Consider the following 17,350-nt stretch of genomic DNA (forward strand, 5'->3'; position numbering starts at 1 on the left):
CACGGTAAGTGATGCACGATGCATCGATTACAAAGCTTTTAATTTGTAGCATTTGGAATGGTGGCTTGGTACATGACCGTAGTTTTAAAAAAATTAGAATACATTTCTCATTAGTTTATTTTTATAAATAAGTAAATTATCAAACTATTAAGTTATAAGTTCACAAAATGGTAACATTTATATCTTTTATAATTAAATTATTGTTATGGGAAGTGGCGGGCGAACGAATAAACAACACGTTACAGTATAAAAGGTGAAGTAATGACAAAAGATTTTACAAGTGCACGGATTTCTCAATTCAATGTTCACCATAAACATGCGGTTTTTGTACCTTTTGCTAAAGGTGTGTAGCCATTTTGACTACCGACCATTCATGCCATCTCCAACTCCCTGGATTTCTTTGCCAATCTCTCGTGCTACCGAGCCTGCCTTGATAGCAGCAGCTATCTTCCTCTGTAGGTACAGCAGCCCGATGCGCTTTGAAACAACATACAGCACCGCAGATATGAACACGATAAAACCAAGCACTAATATCACCCTGTTTTGATACAGTTGAGCATGATCAGATGTTAGGAGGACCAATTGTTCAGTCACTGCCTAGTAAAAACCTAATCCTGAAAAGAAACATACTATGGCTATGATGGCAATTTTTTTGGCACTCTTCAGAAGAGAGATGTGTCAACAAAAAATTCTGAGAAAATTAAACATAAGAATATATACTAAGAGAACCACACATGTCATCGGTGATTATATTATTTTTCTTAACAAATACCCAAAAACAACCATAACAAAGGCCAGTACCTATCAAGAACATCCTGCCGACGCATCGTTGAAAGCAAGTTGCGGGTCCGCATCAGCAGAGACCGGTGTCCTTTGTATTCACTTTCAGCCTTCCTCAAGACACCCGTTGATTCCTCTGCATGACAAATCACATTCAAAGGAAGTTAAGGCCATTGCAACCCAGCATATTACAATGATCGAAGTTGTAAGAAATATTGCTAGAAATTACACGTAAATAAAAAAGAAAAACCAAGGTATCCACAGATAGCATCACACGGCATGCTACAAACAAGAGGCATGAGCAGCGGTAACCATACTTAAAATTCTGATTAAGAACAAAACCTAAGGTGGCCTTCAAAACCTACACACTGAGAAAATATTTTCAGAAAAGAAGAAAACCTCCACGTTTGTAAAATTTTCAGATAGGTAAACCGTCGACTGTCTAAGAAGACATCAAAGTGTTGAACATTATGAAGATATTTTACAAGAAGTGTTGCTTCTTTAACTCATAAATATATGTTATAACCAGCGAATAGTAAAAATGGATTTACAATGAAAATCTGAAATTCCAAATTTCAGATAACTTTTTATTTTTTTGAAACTAGACTAAGGCTTTCATGTAATGCTAATGACTTGAGAAGAGAAAGGCTGAATGGACAGACTTTTCTTTTCATAGTTAACAAGTAATGATGCACTCCAATTGGACTGGATATTCAGAATTTTTTTTAAAAAAGAACATATAACTAAATATTTGGTAACAAAGTTACCTATGATAAAAACAGACTCAAAGACATGCATGTCCAACCAACTCTCCAAATTTCCAAATGCGGGAACTAAGATAAGTGAACTCACAAGAGGGATTTTAATATCTCCCAGCAAAAATATATTAAGTTAATATTCCTATTGGAAAGTTCTCCAATTTTAGGAGAATAGGCCTCCAAAAAAAAGAGAGAAAAAATGAAAATTAAACCACAAAACTAAGAAAAATATATTAACTTGAACTTTAAGGCATAATTCTAAAGGCTCGCAATATGGCATATACATATGAAGTAAAAAATGTAAGAGAAAAGATTCTTTTTTCCTTTTTCTTTTCTGGTAATCCAGAGGCCCGCAAATTCCTAGCTAACAACAGATTTACAAGTCTCCAAATAAGACTACTAATGGCTAAAAGACTCTCCTGTACCAACCTATATTTGTAACAGGATTGGAAGATAAGGATACCATTCAAAATATGAATAAACTCTACCTATAATAACATTTAAAAATATGAATGAAAATAGATCCATAGTCTTAGCAAAATGCAAGAAATTAAACCTAGACCTACATACAAACTTGACCCAGATATATGGCTCACTAAAGCTCTATTGTTGAATTAGGTGAAGATTGAAACTGATGCATCCCCATAACAATTTTCTGCTCCTTCACAACTAGGTGCAGATGGCATTGGATGCCACTTCATAACAATTTTGACCCCTCAAAAATCAACCTCATAGCTAAAGAGGAGGGTCAAAATCATATTGCTGAACCATGTTCTTGAGTTTTATTGTTCTTCTTTTCAACACATATAACAGAAGACATAGATGACATCCAGATTCCTCCATAATTAAAAAAATCATCATTGATTCTAAAAATCATTTTTCATTATGCCAAAATTTCATAAAATATAGCTTTTTGATGTCACCGAGCTAATGATAATATTAAAGCTAGCTCTTCTGGAGCTGCTGTGTGAAATTTCTGCAAGCTAAAATGAAACACTTCAGAAATATATTATAGCTAATGTTTAGCTTCTGCTGTAACTTTTACAGAAATATATTATGGCAGTAAAGATCTACGTGAAACACTTCAGAACATGGAGAAGCAATTGAGCTTGCTTTAATGTCATAGAATATGTAGTGTTCTCAACAGGTGTGTTCAATAGACATTGAAGTGTGGTGTTAGGATTCTCATGGTCTTTTCTATTCTGCTGTCAACTCTATGTTAATGTAAATGTTAAGATTCTTGGGATCATAAATTTTTTGAATCGATCATGTCTCGAAGGGTGAACCACTCACTCTCATCACCTACACCAGCATGTTGGAATGTTCAAACAACATGCTGTCAATTTAGATCATCTTCACATTTACAGAAAATAGCTAGTCTTGCCTAAATACACAGTCCTGCAATTTGAGGTGAAGAAGGCTCCCAAACAATGAAGTAGAGGATTATATTTTGATAGAAAGAGAACAATTTGAGCATATTAGTTTAAAGCTTACAGTAGAAAACAATTACACGGTCACTAAGGCATCAAGCCCTAATTTGGCCAGGAAATGAGTCTAGAATTACCCATTGATTACATAACAAATATGCTGAAATAATAACAGAGTTGACATTGCAATCTGAGATTCCCTTTACCATGCTTATCAGCTTTACGCTAAAAAATAAATGCACCTGGAGTTCAATTCCTAGTGCTATGACAAATACTAGTGTCACCACCTCAGTTATGATATAATACGAGTGCATGACCAGCAGAAAAAAAATTCTTTTTTTAATCTGAAAAAAGAGGAAAAGAAAGAGAGAAAGAATAAGATAATAATCATGAAAATTAATGATGAAAGATAGAAGAGATGATAAAAGAACTATCAGCTCAAAGATTGGGATGAAGATCTGCAACTCAAATGTCTCACACAACAACAATAACAAAGCTGTAAAATCCAAATACACTACATGGATCTTTTGCCATTATTAAACTCTGTAAAAAATTATATGCTTAGTTAAATCAAGAGTATTTAATTTTTTTTATTTTATAGTTTCTAATAAAATCTTTTTATGTCTCAATCTACCTCTTCTCATACCACTAATATTAATAGTATCACATCTTCTAACTCTAGCATCTACAAGCCTCCTTATCACCTGTACCATTTTAAATGGTTCTCACTTATCTAATCCTCTAGGTTCCACCTAATTGTTCATAGATAAAGACATTTCTTTCATACTTTATTTCTCTTTTCAACAAGTAATCTCCTTTGATAAATATTCATTTGAAAGCCTTATTTATTGATTCTTAGATTATGATGAGGTTGAAATCTTAATCAATCTTTGAGGTCTTCAATCGAGCCAAGAGATATCTCCTATTTTTTTTCCATGGAATTTCTAACAAAGTCTAAGGTTAATATCCTTCCTTCTCTTTGGCTTGGCTTCTTCTATTATTTTGGCATTATAGAAGTTTTTGACATTAACAATTTATCACATTTGCAAAAGACACCCTAAACTAATAAAACTTATTCAAATGAAAAAAAAATCAAAATGATCCCACTTTAAGTTTCCCACAATATATTATAATCCATAGTTCAAGCTTCTTTTTCTTAACTTAACTAAAAAGACCATAATATAAACTATAAATAAAGATTTAGATATTCTAAACTTAACTAAACATATGACTCTTTACAGATCTCACAATGGTAGCAAAAGATCCATGTAACCAACCACAAATAATCGGGACTTATGACTTTGTTGTTGTTGTTCAAGCTACTTTTTCTCTAAATTCATTGATGTACCAAACATCCGAAGTCTTCTCAACCCACTCCAAGTAGAGTTAAGAAAGGAGAGGGCATCAAAGCGACAACACTAGGTTCTAGTTGTCATGGGTTTAGATGTTTCATTTTATAGGTATTTTTTTATGTATTTCCATTATTAATTTCAGTTGACGTTTTTTTAGGAGTCTCTAAAAATCCAATTTTGAGTTTATTTGGTGTTGAAGTGTCCTGATGTCATCTGCTATAATTTTCTTATTCATCACTTGAGTGAGTAGTTGTAAGCCCTTTAGGCATGATAAGAGACAATTTCTCTTATGCAATTAACTTTAGTGATAGTTAAGTACCATTCTCTTTATTCTCTCATGTTCCTTGGGAGGTTTATTCTCCTCGAATTTGAGAGATCATATCCTGTCAGATGATCCATGAAAACAGTTATGTACCTTACGAAACTTTATGGCAAAACAAGATTGGCATGCCTAAACAAGATCACATCAAAAGTTTGCACATAGCACAGCAATTTAATATAAAGCATAATTCCAAGAAAAGCTTCAATCTTAACATAGTTTCATACTTCAAATAGAAGAACAAAGACCTAGTAACCTTCCAGTGGAAACTGTCATTCCAGCAAACTTATCAGACTTAAATGAAGCTCAAAGCTTCTCATACAGCTTTTTTCTTCACTCCCTTGCCTCTCATTTTATAATCCAAACAGAAACATGGAAAAACCCGGAAGCCCAGATCATGCCTCCATATAGGAATATATGAAACTGAAGATCTCATTCTAGTTAGGAATCTTAGAGTAGTGATTTAAGAATTTTTCCAGCAGACATATCAGAAACCAAACAACAGAAAAAGGAATTCAATACTATAAATAAAGGAATTTCTGAAAAGAAACAAAAATTTGCATGATTTCATTATAGATTCGAAAATCTAACAATAGATTAAATCCCATACTTATACAGGAACTATCTGAATTTCAATAGTTATGATATGTTCTAGCTGAAATGTTAACAAACTGGTTCCAAATGAGACAATAAACAATGTTTTCTAGGCCCAGTTCTTGAATGCTATCAGTTGAAGTAAACATTAATGCATGCACAAAATTGAATAGTGGATTAACTTAAAATATATTGACAATTTAGAATAACATATAACTAGAATCTTATTTTGAGAGCTATGAAAGAACGATAATGTATACCAAAAGTTGCCAAAGTATTTGCACTTCTTTCCACCTCCTGTAAAAATTTAGATGGTTAATGTGAGAAACAAAAACTACAATGACAAGGTAACTGGATTCATAGATAAATTGCATAAATAATCACCTGAACCATTATTTGACGAGTCCGGCGAAGGCTCTCCGTAATGCTTTCTGCAGCAGAGGTCATGCCAACCTTTGTCCTACAGTCACGCAAGGGTAAACACATCAATGTTTATAAGAATCTGGTCAAAAGAGTAAAACACATCATAGGTTCAAGAGTAAAACTAACCAAATTCAACTGAAAATATAGGTAAAATATATGGAGAAAATACAAGGGCCCAAAATAGTTGAGCAACACCGAAAGACTCACTAGATTATAGGTGAAATCTGCTTCAACATGTATAGATGAGAAAGAACCAACAAACGAATACCTGGTCAGATCAGTGCATATGGCTTGGTACTCACATTCCAACCTATGATCAATTCGCAGACTTGGTACCGGTTCATACCAGGTGTTCACTGTATCAGATGATCTGCCTAGTTTTTTACTGGTATGTATACATATACCAGATAGTAGGCAGTCTGATACCCAGATCCAACGCGCCTTCCACCCATTTAAGCATGAAACCAGTTACCAGAGCCCGTTCTCATCTTTCACTCTACACTCTCAGTTGTTCACACTCTCATTCTAAAATCTTTTTTCTCAAATCAAGTTTCGATTTCAAGCAAATCAAGCTTCAAGTTAAAGAAATAATCCTTGTTTACTCCAAAAAAGGTAAAAATGAAGCTAAACTTCAAACTTTTATTCCGAAGCAACAAAAATGACAGTACAAATAACTATCACATCACATCATTTATCGGTTGCAAGCACCTTCTCCCTTGTACACCTGCAACAACCATTCATAAAAAGACTTGGAAAAGCTGGTTTACATCCACTGTAATTTGCAAAGCTACTTACCTAGGGCTGGACAAAAGAGGAGGTCCGTTAGATCCATTAGATACAGAGTTTTATCATTAATGATTTGAATCCAATGATAGACTGGTTAAGCCCAATAGAGAGTTATGATGATCCACTGCTTGATGAGGATGGAGATCTACCATAACCATCTTGATTCATTCTAAAACAAATCAAGGAGCACCTACAGTATGAGATTGTTCAGTATAAGGAGATCCAATGTTAGGATGTGGTTAGGTTACCAATAGTCAGTCCTCCATGGACCACACATAGCGAGTCAATCTTAATCATGCTAGCTTAATGAGAGAAGCTGCCCATCGCACTCATTTAATTCATTGGATGTTATCAATGAGCAATAACTCGATTCAAACGATAAGATTAATTCAACATGCTATTTTGATCAGTTTGTAAGGTCAGCAATGATGACAGTGAGATGGATAGTAGGAAGGGACAAAGGTCTCATGGTCTTATATGCAAATATAAATTGATAGAGTGTGGACTGAGGTTTACATGTCACTCAAGATAAAAGTTATAGTGTCATATTATCCACCAAATTAATTAACGGTCTAAAAGCCATAAGCAAAAGGGAAGATAGTTGATATTTTCCACAAATGAGAAAGAGCTAACATAAGAACCAGTCAAATATTTCATATGTCACCCAAGATAAATGTTATAGTGCCAAATCATCCACTAAATTGATTTATGATAGCAAAAGGGAAGATAGATGATATTTTCTAGAATGATAAAGAGCATAAATGTGAATGAGTCAAATGGGACGTCCTCGGTATCGCAACATTCCTACCAACCCGGATTTCATGAATCACGAAAAAGAGACTTCATACAGTTCTTCAACGTCAGTATTCTGATGGTAATTCGACTGCTCAACGGCAAAGGTAGTTGTACTTGTACTAACCCTAGACCTACTATGCCTTCAATCTTCATAGTGGCATGTACTCCAATTGTATTTAATCACGATGTCACGATTATCCTTACATCATCAGAGCAGACAGTATCAAATGTTATGATTGTGGACAAAAGTATTCTTCAAAAGTATAATCTTGATCAAACAACTCATATTGTGGACCTGATCCACCTCCCGCACCGGCATGATAATCCTTTCGGTGGAAGTAACAACTAACAACATAACAATTTTTAAGTCTCTGTGTTTGATAGTATGTCACCTATATATTTCTAAAGCCCACAATAACATTTTTAAAAGCTTTTTATGCATGTTTTCTCAACATTGTTTTAAATAGATCATAAGAATATTTTTATCATTACTGAACCAAAGAAACTAAATAAACAAAATTTAGATTAGATTTGATGCACGCTATAATGTCCGATCAGTATTGACGACGACCACTGGTATGAGACTGTTCTAATTTATTTCTCATTTAAATAAAACTAAGCAGTTTAGAGAGAATTCTACAAATGTCACGAATTGCCACTTGACAATATCTTCAATGTTTACAATTTAGTTTACTAGATTACGCAAGAATATAAAAAGGAAGCAAATGATTCAAAAAATGGAAGAAAACAAAACTTGATTTTGGTTAAAGACCATAAATCTTAATTAAAAATTGTTACCTCTACAAAGAAGTTTCAGCATCTTGTAGATGAAAAATCTAATAATCAAATATATCATCAAAAAAGGAAGATTATACTTCAAATTAAATATAAAAATATATCTTCTTCACAGAAGGAAAGCTGTAATAATTGATATGACATATATAATGTAATCATATCCTCATTTTGGTAGCTTTTGCCTTTTTTTTCCTTGTCTTATAAAAAGGGATAAATAAAATGTAAATAAAGATACAAAAATGGATGAATGAACGAATTCCCACATTACGTAGTGTGAGACCACATCTTTTTCCAATAACATGATTCCATTGTCCACGTCCGAGATGTGTGAAGACATATACTTTCATCTTGGTAGTTTCTCATGCGAGTAAAATAGTTATTTTGTAATTATTTTCTATTATTATCCTTTCCTTCCCTTCTCTCTTTCCTTCTCTCTATTCTAACCTGAAAAATACAAAATAAGATCATCCTCCATTGTGGACTCATCCTTCATCATCAGACTTTGTATTAGAGCCCGTCCTACATCAACTAGTATCGATATTGAATTGAGATTTTAATTCTTCGAAAGCATTAGGCCACCCAACAGACAAATAAATCTTAATAACTTTGAATGTGTCAATTTCAAAATATTTTTAGTCATTGCAGGCACATGAAACATAATTTAGACTGTTCATGCAACAAAATCCTTAGACACTAATTTTCAGCTATTCGAGATGCAGTTCCAAAAAAAACGAGCAGAATCATCATGTCCTTTTTGCATCGTGACATAAACAAAAAATTAAGTAGTAATAGTCATTTCTTTCTTTTGATTGTCCTAACGAATAACAATAGCATGACCACTGAAAGGAAGAAGGATCATACATACTTCCAAGTCCAACTCTAGGTTACATAAGAAATTAAGAATTTAAAAATATAAAAATAGTACTAACAAACTTAATGCAAAATGAATATAAAAAGCATATATAAGATGAAGGTTATGGAAATATAGCTTAGAATGAAAAAAGAATATTCTTTAAAATGCCGCCTTAGAAGGCAACAGTCTCACTAGATAGACAGCTTACTGCAAATTACGCCTGCGAATTGTGGACTCTTCACCACCTCCTAGAAGAAGCTCCCTCTACAAATAAAGAGAAAGGAAAACAAGGATGATTAACTTAGTTACTAACCTATGGGAAATTTAATACATAATCTGAGATATAACAATTAGATATCTAATGACTGGCTTCCTGGATTATCCATTAGAACATAAAAAAAAGTACAAACATAACCAGAAATCCAAGTTGAAGAATGGTCACCTCTTCCTGAGCAGCTTTTCTTATGTTGCTTTTGGCTTGTAAATTGGCATTCCTCAAACTCGAATGCAAACTGGTAGTAGAACAGGATATGAGAAGGAAAAAAACAAAAATTAAGGTCAGTAGAACTTAATAGATATTTCATAGCAGAATGCAAAACCAAATCTAGGCAAGTTAAAGAAATCTGCAGTTGCATGTTCCGGAAAGAAATTTATTTAGAGATTTACGTTTGGTACTGTTCCTTCCAAAATTCTAAAGTTAGCTGGGCAGATTGCATTTCTTCTTCCGTGGAAAGCTGCTGGGCAAGAAAATCAAGTTTAAACTGCAATGATCTAAGCAGTGCGAGGGCATCTTGTGCAGCACCATTTAATCTAGGAAGAGAATTTGCTTCCTCTGTCCCTCTTCCAGATGTTCCACAACTTTCAATGGACTTGATGTGCTCTTGAATCTGCAGAATCGACTGATCCCATTCCTTCTTGATATTTGCAACAGCTTGTGCAACCTCATCCATTCTAAATTAGACAAAAGTAGTACTTAAGCAAACAAACTAGATGGAAAGAGAGTAATCATATTGAAGAGCAGACAAAAACCTCAGAAAATAAGCATACCTTAAACTTCGGCCAAACTATAGTTACAGATAAACTATACAGAAAGCCTAGCAAATGCAATTTTGTTATAGAGCCTCCACTCTGAACAATAATAAAAAACAAATAATACAGATTAGAATATGCAAAAATTCAAAGACATTAAATATATCAGAGTGGCTCATTACAAGCAAAACAGATTTGCTAATTGTCCTATGAAGATACTGGTTCACACAAAGTGAATAACTGATGGTAAAATAAGAAAATTTTACACTGTGCTTTACCATCGATAGCAACACATCTATTCTATGCAGTGTAGTCAATGGTGCTAGGTGCTAAAAGAAGCCAAGGTGCCAAAATGCCCAAGGCGAGTGAAGTGAGGCGAAACCAGATATTAAAATTTAAGAAATCTATATCATGATTGATAAATATAATTAGTAAAGTAAAAATAACACACCAAATTCATTGAGTGTACCAAATTACATTGTCCACATCTAATAACAAAATTGACAAAAGAAAACAAGATTTACAAGGGTTAGGTGGTTGCGGGTTGCTATCGGTTGGGAGGGGAATAGGTAGGAGAAGGTATGGGAAAGGGTTGCTGTTGGTTGGGATGTTCGGTGTCTGGAAGAGGGAGGGGGAGAGAGAAGAGGAGGTATGGGAGAGGGTCGTTGTCTGTTGGGTGGCTGTGGGTTGCTGCCAGTTGCGAGCGGAAGAGGAAGGAGAAGGGGGCTGTGGTACGGGAGCAGGGAGGAAGAGCATGCTATCGGGGAAGCGGGGGAGGGGGAAGATACTGGCGGCCGAAGCAGGAAGAGAAGCATAGGATGACACAGGAGCAGCTGCAACAACGGGGGGAAGACGCTGGCGGCTGCGGCGGAGGAGGACGACGGAAAGGGGTGCTGTCGGGCTCCAGGAAGTGTGCAAAGGCGGCAGAGGAGAAGGGGTAAGAGAGAGATGCCGAGGAAGAGCCCACCTGAGGAAGACGCCGCCGTCGCCGATCGCCGATAGAGAGGAAGAAGACGCAGCCGATTAGGGCTCGTACGTTCCCGCGGTGTGGGAGGGGTGAAGACTGGTTGATCTGGTTTAATCGAACCAGAATCAGTAGATCTAAGCTCGACGCCAGCTCAACCAAGGCTCGACTTGAATTAGACGGGCCCTGCCCGACCCGCCCAAACCGACTCTCCACATTACAGTACGTCAAATGGAATCGCTCGGAAAACTAATCGGAGACTGTTCTTCGAACTCATCTATCTAATCCAAACGATCTCGTCAAGACGAACAAAACTGAATAAGACAATGTCATCCAAATGACCATCACAAAACTGAACGAGACGAACAATCTCTTCATATCTTAATCAAGAAACAGTGATCCACGAGATCTACGACATTTCAGAGAAAATTTTACCCATTACGCAGCGATCTCTTGATCTAAGCAAACAAACGAAACAAGCATTTAGGGTTTTCAGGGAAAGATATTTTACCACAGAAAGAGAGCAGGCAGGAAGGCGTCCTGATCTGCTGGGTGAGGCGAAAACAAGGGCGGGCGTTAGGTAGAGACGAAGGCGGTGCCGCCAGAAGCGTGAGGCAGAGGTAGGGATGGCGATGGGCGGGGCTGCGGAGTGAGATCGAGAGGAATGCGGCGCAGCCCGCAGCGTGAAGCGGCGCCGTCTGCGGGTTAGGCGGAGAGCAGACCGGCTTTCGAGTGAGATCACTTCTAAGAAATAGCCCTATGAATTGATTTATTTATGCATATAAACTAATAAATTAATTTATATATTTTTACATCTTAAATATTATTTTGTTAGTAAAAGAAGAGTTCAGTCATTGACGAAGGAGACGCAAAACACAAATCCCATATTAACCGTACAAGTGCTACATGGACCGCTAACTCACTACCAATGAAATGTAACAGCTGCAATTACGCTAAACCAATCGATCAAAGCACATGACTCGTCTACAAGAACCTATGAACACCACCACATTCCAAGAGGCTAAGCAAACACCACAGTCTCAGTACTAAATCAAACCTATGGACTAGATCGAACGAGCTGAGATCACAGACGCTCGCTCAGGTGCGTGCATCCATGGCCAGAATGGAGCTCAGGTTCATCGGGCTCATGTACTCCTCAAGCCCAGTCATGAACTGGCTCACGATGATCCTGTTGGCTTTCTCGGTGGGATGGAACGCGTCCCAGAACGCATAAATGTTCCTGTTAGGGCACAGATTCGACAGAATGGTGCAGAGACCGATCCCGTTGTAGGGTCCCTGGCCGCAGCATGCAACCCTCGACGTGATGAACCCTAAGAGAGAAAGCAAACACGGCATCGGTATCAGGCAGTGAATGAGCCAGCCACATGCAGTGTCATAAACTTGTTGCCTCACCGTATGCTCCAGGGTTGGTGATGAAGTCCATGTGCATCTTGTAGGCATTGACAGCGACGAAGACGGAGGAGCCATATTGAGTGTTGAGGTCACTCAACAGCTGCATCAACTGGGGGTTGTACAGGTCGGGGACTCGTTGCAGCTCGGGGTCGCAGGCGCCGGTCCTGCTCCGCAACGCGAGCTCCGCCGGGACGCAGCCGAGTGGGCCGATTCCGGTGACTAGGACTCGCCGGCTACCCAGTTCATACAGCCTCTGCGCGGTTGCGAGTACTGAAATTAACTTCACAGTGGAGACGGAGGAAGCAGGAGGTGGAGAAGATGCGTACTGAAAGAATCTTCTTGTACTCGGAGACGAGATAGCGGACGTAGTCAGGCAAGGCGAACTGTCGAGATCTGAGAGAGAAAGGCACGAGGTAGTAGTTGTTGACGAAGTCGTTCCCGCCGAGGGTTATCAGGACGAGGCCTTCGTTCACCAGGCGTTCCGTCTTCTCCGGGCCGATCAGGGAGCTCAGCCTCTGCTGGTACTGCTCGAAGTACTGCAGCTGCTTCGTGATCCTAATTATGTTCGCCTGCAGACATACGTACGGCGGAGATGAGTAAACGCCCGGCCGGGCGCTTGGCTTCCCTCGTAATGTAGTGCGCGAGGAGAGACTTACGAACTGGATTCCCGTGTCGTTGAGGATCCCGATGCCGGCCGATGCGAAGTTGGCGCCCACCAGAAGCCGCTCTCCGTGGAGCTCGGGGCTCAAGTACGGCAACGTCGATTCGGCTCCGAGGTATTCACCTGAGAGACACCGGCACGGTTAGCTCAAAGGCGAGCAGAAGGGAGTAGAGACTCGTTATGCCTCCCGAGTGTTCGTTCAAATGCGTTTTCGTCGACGACGTACTGACGATATCAGGGACGTTCTTGCCATTAGAGAACCGGCCTGTCGCTCGGTGAGAGGGCGTGTCGATGCCGTAAGGGGGTGCATCGGCGCGTGCCGTGGTCGCCAGATAGTTGTTGTTGCCGTTGTCCACCAGAGAGTCTCCGAACACGAAGAAGGCGCGAGCCGCGGAAGACAGCGGGAGTGTCCCCAGTGCAAGCAAGCCGAGGACCAGAAGAAGACGCCAAGGAGCGGCCATGGCTGTGCAAACTGAGCTTGGGTTGCAGGGTTTGTGAGTCTGCAGCGTGGTAGGTTTATATAGTAGGAGTCATGGACATCTTTTACCTTCCCTTCCCAGTTACCGAAGGCCATGAAGGGGGACTACAGGAGCGCAGGAAGAGCCATGCGAGTTACCAGAGAAGAGCTTAATTGGTGCATTCTGCTCTTTAAAGTGTTTGGTGGAAGCTCTAACTGCTCCTTGCTCAGTAGAACACACTGTACCAATGATCAATCAATGTTCTCTTCATCTTTATTGATGAAGAGAATGACACTCGAGAATCTAATCCAAATGCAGATCATGCATCAACATCAGCTGTCATTGTTGCTATGTATCACTGAAGTGCACTCATTTTTCTATATCTTCTATGATTATTGCTGATCACAAATCTATGCTGATGTATAATACTACGAGGTTGCCTAATTTATGAGCAGGTTTCATGTGATGCTCATAACTTGGTCTGGTCCCATTTGAGTTTTCTATTGGACAAGAAAGTCCTCTCTGGTTCATTTATTTTGGTGTCTAATTCATTCTCCCTCTCTTTTTATCTCTCTTGAATTTGAAGGTTTATTAGTGGATTTACTCATTTTATATTAAATTTCTTGTTTAATGTTATAAAACTAAATTAGACCATCCGATTTTTTATAGCGAAATTGATTTCCATCAAACGTTCGAAATTTTTAATAGAATAAATAATTAATAAAACATTACAACAATCGAAATTCACATATCGTTAAGAATTTTAAGATGAATGATTTATATTAATCGATAAATTGGATTACTGAATGTCGATAAATAAGATGAGAATTTCAAGATGAATGATTTACATTAATTAATAAATTAGACTACTCGATAAGTAGAATAAGTGTATGCATGTTAGATATTGAATATGTTTTCTATTTAATATTTGAAAATAATAAAATTATTAAAAGAAAAGTAAAATTCCGATAGAAATAAAAATTCTTTTGGATCATTACCGATCAGTACTAACCGATGGAACAAAATTAAGAACATACAACTTAGATCATTAACTATGTTAAATTTCAACCTGAAACTTTGAGAATAATATTCTTCCCGACGTCTCAAGAACACTTCGTTACTCTCTCTCTCTCTCTCTCTCTCCCTCGCCATTTTGTCCTTGCTGAAAGTTCTACTTACTCGACGAGACTACAAATCCTGTCAAGGTCATGATGGCGCCAACGCCTGAGATCTCACCACCTTCCTCCTCATAATAATGGAGTGAGAAAGAAGGAGACACATGATATAAAGGCTAAGGCAGTGTGAAATGAATAAATGAACCTACTTTCCGGAAACAACACCAATCTACTAATAAGTTGGCATTTCAGTCTTTAATCCAATCATGGTTTGATCTAACCTAGGTTAGGTGCATCATCTATCTTATTCAGATAACCTAACTTATTCAACAAAAGATTTAAATTATGCTTTAGTGTATCGCAACTTTCAATTATTAGTGATACGAGACTAATCTCGAACTCGAGTTAGAACATGAAGATCGTAATTTTTTTCGTATCTAAATAGAGGGAAATAATTATGCACACTACTATACTAAGAAATGTGCATAAATAATTATGCACATTTTTTCATAAGTCTCATAAATTTGAAAAAAATTATGAAACTTACAGACTAATCGTTATATTATATGGCCCGATTAATTTTGTTAAGATATATTGAAGTTCTAATTTGATATCGCTTAATGTTATCATCCAACAAAAATGAAGTCTATTTATATTACGAAGAAAGGATAAAGATACTATAATTTCCTTCTTGCATATTTGTAATCAAACAAAGACATTCTATTATGACATCAAAATATATGCAAATGTAACCTCGATATATGATTACTTGATTTCAATCATCACATTATGTTATTTCGTATTATAAATTTTTAATCTTACAAAAATCTCATAATGCCAAATGTATATATGCCATCATTGGCGAGGTGAAGCAGTAAATCCATTTATTTTAAGCATAGACTCGATAAATTCAAGTAATAGTATAATATATATATATATATATATATATATATATATATATATATATATATATATATATATATATATATATATTAGTGGCAAATTAATGGTGTATATTTTTTGGCATGTAATATATCAAAGAGGAGATAATTGATGCCATTCATCACCAATTCATGTATACCTCTCAGCATTTGAATGTAATGATCAAGTAAAATATTTTTTTATTATATTTTTATCTGATTTTTTTTTTATACTCATAAGTGATAAAAATGAGATGTGTAGAACAGTCAAACTAAATCAAATATCAACAATGCATAAAGACAGAAAACGATGAATATTTTTTATATCGATCGATTTGATGTATTATTTTCTTATCGATCATGAAAAATAATATTTTTCTTATTACAAAAATGTGAGGTAAAAACACAACCTTGGATTACTCACTAAATCACATTACGGTCAATTTCGTGATCCAAACCTTGATTATTTAGATCCTAAAAATAATGATTTTACCATGATGCCAAGACTCGTTATTTACCCATCAATAATGTTTGGAAGACACTGATCTCTGAGTTCTTACTAAGTCGAGTGGCGACAATAATGCTTGGAATAGAACACCACCTGTTCGGCCACGGCAACTTTGCATGTGATCCTGCGCCGGTTGACCGGCAGCCATGAATGGGGGGCGGGACCGAACGTACCCGCCACCCCGGGTGATCGTAAGCTATCGTCGATGCGCGTCGGATGACCCCCCCGGCGTAATTGAGATGGCTACACTCGACGGGAGATCAGTCTGCTTTGGGCCCAGCATTCAATGACCTCCGGTGCGTACACCTAATCCTGGCGGGACCCACGGGGATGCTTAATTGTTGGCATAAATGTCGGTGTGTAAGCGTCCAGCTCATTGCCGCTTCGTTCTATTGGACCCCACCGCCATTGATTCCTCTGATCTCTCTCTCTCTCTGTTTCTATTTCTGGTCGATTACCCTACGTTCACGTATGACGTACCGTATGCGACACCCTATCCTTTTCTTGAAGGTAAGGGAAGAAGTGGGATTTGATTCGAGTGCGTAGAGGTATTTGGCAGCCAACTTAGCTATCCTGAACATAGTCGATCCAATCAGATTCTAAGTTTGCAGCTTGTTTCGATTAGCCATGATGACATTTTGATTGGAACCAAATTAGATCGATGATTCGATAATCTGAAATCGAACCAATAATCGAGGTTTAATAATTCGATTATGGTTCCTATAGGAGGAGGAGAAATGATGTGATTAAACTAATTCATGGAATCAAATTTTGAATTTTGGATGAATTTATTCAAAAAAACCTCATAAATTTTCATATAACGTCTCGGCTTACAAAATTTTATATCAAGAGTTATTTTTTCATAAATGATGATTTTACCCATGGTTATCTCCATCATTAGCCCCCCAACATCTATGCTTACATTTCCATCGATAGCTACGCTAATCTTAATCTTCTTCAACGTTAGTTGACTCCATGTGTTGTCCATGCTGGTCTTGCCACATTTGCAAAGAAGAATGAGGGGATTGTATGTGAAGATAACGAGGAATAGGAAGGAGGAATAGGAAGGTTGATGGCCACAAATAAGATATGAGGGGTCGAAGGGTGGACGAGCCCATGAAGGCGGCTAAGGGTATTATGGACGATTAATGACTATTCAAAATAAAGGGAGGTAATTGGTAGGGTAAAGGCATGTAAGCCAACTCGCCCATGGAAACACAAGTGACCAAGGACTCACGTTCGCTTGCGGCCCTCCACCCTATCGTAATAAAGGAGAGGGAAGGTAGGGTGACGATGCAAATGGAGACGATAACGATTTCGATGAAGATATGAGTAAAATAAAATTTTTATACTAGAAGAGGATGCTTTACGAGAATTTTTGAAACTCCGAGACAATCCGT

The 17,350-nt window shown here is 37.4% G+C and overlaps 2 protein-coding genes across 4 annotated transcripts; both read right to left on the reverse strand.

Annotated features, from left to right (window-relative positions):
* Window positions 1-159: 159 nt before the first annotated feature.
* On the reverse strand, window positions 160-11,602 carry LOC135629628 (uncharacterized). Of its 3 annotated transcripts, none has more exons than XM_065137293.1 (9): window positions 11,387-11,602; window positions 9,930-10,010; window positions 9,549-9,833; window positions 9,325-9,394; window positions 9,091-9,146; window positions 5,615-5,690; window positions 5,491-5,527; window positions 802-916; window positions 160-538 (listed from the first exon to the last, which is right to left on the reverse strand). In XM_065137293.1, the coding sequence occupies exons 3-9, from the start codon at window positions 9,830-9,832 to the stop codon at window positions 361-363; spliced, it is 816 nt and encodes a 271-aa protein (XP_064993365.1). In that variant the 5' UTR covers window position 9,833; window positions 9,930-10,010; window positions 11,387-11,602; the 3' UTR covers window positions 160-360. The 3 variants fall into 3 exon arrangements, with proteins under 3 accessions (XP_064993365.1, XP_064993364.1, XP_064993366.1); XM_065137292.1 differs by lacking the exon at window positions 11,387-11,602 and adding an exon at window positions 10,879-11,079; XM_065137294.1 differs by lacking the exon at window positions 11,387-11,602 and adding an exon at window positions 10,879-11,086 and having other exon boundaries at window positions 488-614.
* A 127-nt stretch (window positions 11,603-11,729) lies between these two features.
* Window positions 11,730-13,425, reverse strand: LOC135629675 (GDSL esterase/lipase At5g33370-like). The gene is made up of 5 exons (XM_065137409.1): window positions 13,176-13,425; window positions 12,945-13,072; window positions 12,615-12,857; window positions 12,289-12,541; window positions 11,730-12,206 (listed from the first exon to the last, which is right to left on the reverse strand). Exons 1-5 carry the CDS (start codon window positions 13,408-13,410, stop codon window positions 11,974-11,976), a joined length of 1,092 nt encoding a protein of 363 aa, XP_064993481.1. The 5' UTR covers window positions 13,411-13,425; the 3' UTR covers window positions 11,730-11,973.
* Between the last annotated feature and the right edge of the window lie 3,925 nt (window positions 13,426-17,350).

The sequence above is a fragment of the Musa acuminata genome, chromosome BXJ3-1, assembly GCF_036884655.1.
Source record: "Musa acuminata AAA Group cultivar baxijiao chromosome BXJ3-1, Cavendish_Baxijiao_AAA, whole genome shotgun sequence".
NCBI lineage: Eukaryota > Viridiplantae > Streptophyta > Magnoliopsida > Zingiberales > Musaceae > Musa > Musa acuminata.

Bases quoted from the DNA above. Each gene is read 5' to 3' on its own strand.
- LOC135629628 (XM_065137293.1), bottom strand. From the start codon at position 9,832: ATGGATGAGGTTGCACAAGCTGTTGCAAATATCAAGAAGGAATGGGAT. The intron at 9,147-9,324 runs GTGACCATTCTT...CTTTATTTGTAG, and splicing joins GAAAAGCTGCTCAGGAAGAG to AGGGAGCTTCTTCTAGGAGG. The intron at 5,691-9,090 runs GTAAGCTGTCTA...GCGTGACTGTAG, and splicing joins ATTCGCAGGCGTAATTTGCA to GACAAAGGTTGGCATGACCT.
- LOC135629675 (XM_065137409.1), bottom strand. From the start codon at position 13,410: ATGGCCGCTCCTTGGCGTCTTCTTCTGGTCCTCGGCTTGCTTGCACTG. The intron at 12,858-12,944 runs GTAAGTCTCTCC...GTATGTCTGCAG, and splicing joins ACGACACGGGAATCCAGTTC to GCGAACATAATTAGGATCAC. The intron at 12,542-12,614 runs GTACGCATCTTC...GCAACCGCGCAG, and splicing joins AGTACAAGAAGATTCTTTCA to AGGCTGTATGAACTGGGTAG.